The following is a 3,471-nucleotide window of genomic DNA, read 5'->3' on the forward strand; positions in this document are numbered from 1 at the left end:
TATTCAATATATATATATATAATTTAATTTTTTTTACTTAATATTATAACACAACCCTAAAATTCTAAAGGTTACACATAACCTGAGCATGGAGGAAAATAGAGAAAGTGTGACATCCAAATAAGAATTTTCATCCGACAGGTTGATGAATGATGCTAGTCACCCCCAAAATAAAAAGTTCATGTTTTAAGTTTTAAACATGATATACCTCATTGCCTAATAAACTAAAAGATTTTTATTAAAAAAAAAGTAACAACTTTTAAATTCTTATTTCTCCAAAAATAAACACTGATCATGATGATATGGTACGAGATTCTTAGATGATATATGATTGTGCCATCTAAGACTCGCTAAGAGTTGATCGATTAGTCTCAATTCTCATGCATCATAATGTAGACATACATTATAGAACTTAGTGATGCTTTAAAAAGAGTTTTGAAATCATTTTGATGGGCGTTCATGGATGCACTAGTCTTCAGTTTCAGTTCCTCAACATCAAATTTCGAGTTTAGTGTTATTATTCTGTTGTTACTCCTTTCTCATCTAAATTCTGGTGTGTTTTTGAGATGGCACTACAAATTAAAAGCAGCCAAACTATTCTGAAGATGAAGTGCATACATAGATATAGATATCGAAACAGAGCCAGTGTCTTTCTTTTTTATTTAGTAGATGCATATGCGGCCATAGTTAAGACTTGAGACGATCGGTGACGATGAGATCCAGCTGCTTGCTGCAGCTACTTGCAGCTCGGAAGGGACACTCTGCAGATGGCGGCCACCTGCCGGGCTCGGCTGATGAAGGGAGCCAACTTGGGGTCCTTCATGTACTGGCAGAAGCAGGGGCTCTGAGACCTGAGCGCTGCGCAGCATTGGCTGGACGGAGGACTCGAGCCTTTGATTGAGCCGGCGCAGGGAAACAGCTGCGACGGGTCACACGTCACCGACTCCACTGCCGTCGGAGCTCCGATGAGCAGGAGCAGAACGGCCACCGAGCATAAGAACACACACGCGGGCTTGGTCGTCATCTTGATCGAAGCAGGTAGGTAGGTGGTGAAGTGAATGAGAGAGACGAGCCTATTAAATAGGAAAAAATTGCCTATTAAAAGGAAACAATTGTGGAGCCTACAACTAACCGCATTCCATAACTAATATATATATATATATATATATATATATATATATATATATATATATATATATATATATATATATTTTGACCGTTTCATACAAATTTTAATATTCTTTCAAAAAAACAAAAAAAAAATGTAGTTTGTAGGGCGGTGAAAAAAATATCAAAACTTTTGTATATAGTATATATTGAAATATATTAAATCATATCAAATTAATGATATATTAAAAATTTTGATATCGTATTATACCATACTAAATTTTTTGACATCTCTGTTGGTTCCTTTTCCTGGATCCTCTTGTTTCACAAGTCGCCTCCAATGACTATGCCGCAAGATTTGAAATGGCGAATAGAAACTTGTTTCATCAAATTTCGATGTCTCTAGGTCCATATTTAAGCCTTAGGTGCTTGATTTTATTTATTTAAAAATATTTTCAGTTTTGGGACGAATCCTGGATTCGTCCTAAATTTTGGGACGAATCCAAGAATTCGTCCCAAAGTTTGGGACGTCTTAAATACGGACCTAGAGACATCGAAATTTGATGAAATAAGTTTCTATGTGCTCGTATCATTATCCTGATCGTAAATCTATCAATAAAAATCATTTTTTACCAAATATATATTTTTTTGGAATTTTTTAATCCCAATTTGACCTATTTTGGTGTTAAAAATTCAAATCACTGAAAATATTAATTAAAAATTATGGATGATGACGTATTTAGGATCAGTTCAATGATACGGACGCATGGAAACTTGTTTCATCAAATTTCGATGTCTCTAGGTCCATATTTAAGCCTTAGGTGTTTGATTTTATTTATTTAAAAATATTTTCAGTTTTGGGACGAATCCAAGATTTGTCCCTAAATTTGGGACACATTTTTAATTCGTTCCAGATTTGGGGACGAATTTAGCAACGAATTTTTTTTATGTTGCAAACTTAAAACGAAATTTGTTTGTTGCAAGTTTTGTTGGTTATTTGGGTAGAAATTTATTTTCGACCCGAAATTTGTCCCAATTTTAGGACGAATTTTTTTCGTTCCAAACTTTTGTCCCTAAAGTTATGTTTTTTTGTAGTATGGTAATACTAGTTAGAGTTGGGTCGACTCCTTCAACGCTCAAGTAAATATTCAATCGAGAATATAAGAGAAAAATCATCTAAAGAGAACTTGGATGAGTTTCCTCTACAATTTCAGATATAGAAAACCAACGTACCTCGTAATTACCGACCAAAGTGTATATATAGAATTCAGAAACGGAATCTCCACGTCATCCTAGTCTGCGCTTCCTCTCCCTTTCGTGCCCAAGTTCGTGATGATGCAGGTCCAAGAGTTTGTTATAGTGAGACCAATCCATGGCTTCCACGTAATATGAAGAGGCTTCGAGAATATCCACTTAACCTAGTGATGCATATCATCCACTCATTAATTGCCACGTAAGGGAAAGATGACCTTTGAATGAACTATCTCTATTACTTTTCCGATTTACCACATGTAGACAATCTAAGTGTTAATTTGTTGACAATCCACACATACTTAATCATATTACCTGGTTGTCTTTATTACACACATATTGCCCTACTAGCCTTGCTAAGAATGTTACCCTGTTGGTATGACGAATATTACCCTACCGGCCTGAAGAATATTACCATGATGGCTTTAAGGAACATTGCCCTATTGGCTATATATAAAGAACATTGCCTTGCTGATTTTAAGAAAGTCATTGCCCTACCGACCTCATTAAGAATATTGCCCTACCAATTTGTGTACTGGCTTTAAAGAATATTACCCTGTTGTCCATATATAAAGAACATTGCTCTGCTAACTTTAAGGAAGTCATTGCCCTGTTGTCCACATTAAGAATATTGCCCGGATGATCTGAAGAATATTACCCTCCTGGCTTTAAGAAATATTGCCCTACTGGCCTGAAGAATATTGCTCTGCTAGCTTTCAACCCGAGGTAAACTTGATTGCCATTAATTACCCTGATGGCTTTAAGGAATATTGCCCTATTGGCCATATATAAAGAACATTGCCTTGATGGCCTGAAGAATATTGTCCTGCTAGCTTTAAAAAAATATTACCCTGCTAGCCTGAAGAATATTTCCCTATCGGCTTTCAACTCGAGGTAAATCCGATTACCATCGGATGTCCCCCTTTTAAGTTAGACTGAAGGGTGAAGTCGAATGAAGTCTGATTATAGAAAAGAAAGAAAAAAAAATCCACCTACAATCATATGACCCCTTTTTCAAGTCAGACTAAAAAGTGAAATTGAATGAAGTCTAATTATTTCTACAAGTAACGGTTCTTCTTTCCGTATGATTACTCTAATAACTTAATATACTTA

General features: G+C 35.5%; 1 protein-coding gene across 1 annotated transcript; it reads right to left on the reverse strand.

Moving 5' to 3' along the window:
• Positions 1–736: 736 nt before the first annotated feature.
• LOC121994580 (non-specific lipid-transfer protein 2-like) lies at positions 737–1,137 on the reverse strand. The gene is made up of 2 exons (XM_042548567.1): positions 1,133–1,137; positions 737–1,073 (listed from the first exon to the last, which is right to left on the reverse strand). Exons 1-2 carry the CDS (start codon positions 1,135–1,137, stop codon positions 737–739), a joined length of 342 nt encoding a protein of 113 aa, XP_042404501.1.
• Between the last annotated feature and the right edge of the window lie 2,334 nt (positions 1,138–3,471).

Source organism: Zingiber officinale, chromosome 6A, assembly GCF_018446385.1.
Source record: "Zingiber officinale cultivar Zhangliang chromosome 6A, Zo_v1.1, whole genome shotgun sequence".
Lineage (NCBI taxonomy): Eukaryota > Viridiplantae > Streptophyta > Magnoliopsida > Zingiberales > Zingiberaceae > Zingiber > Zingiber officinale.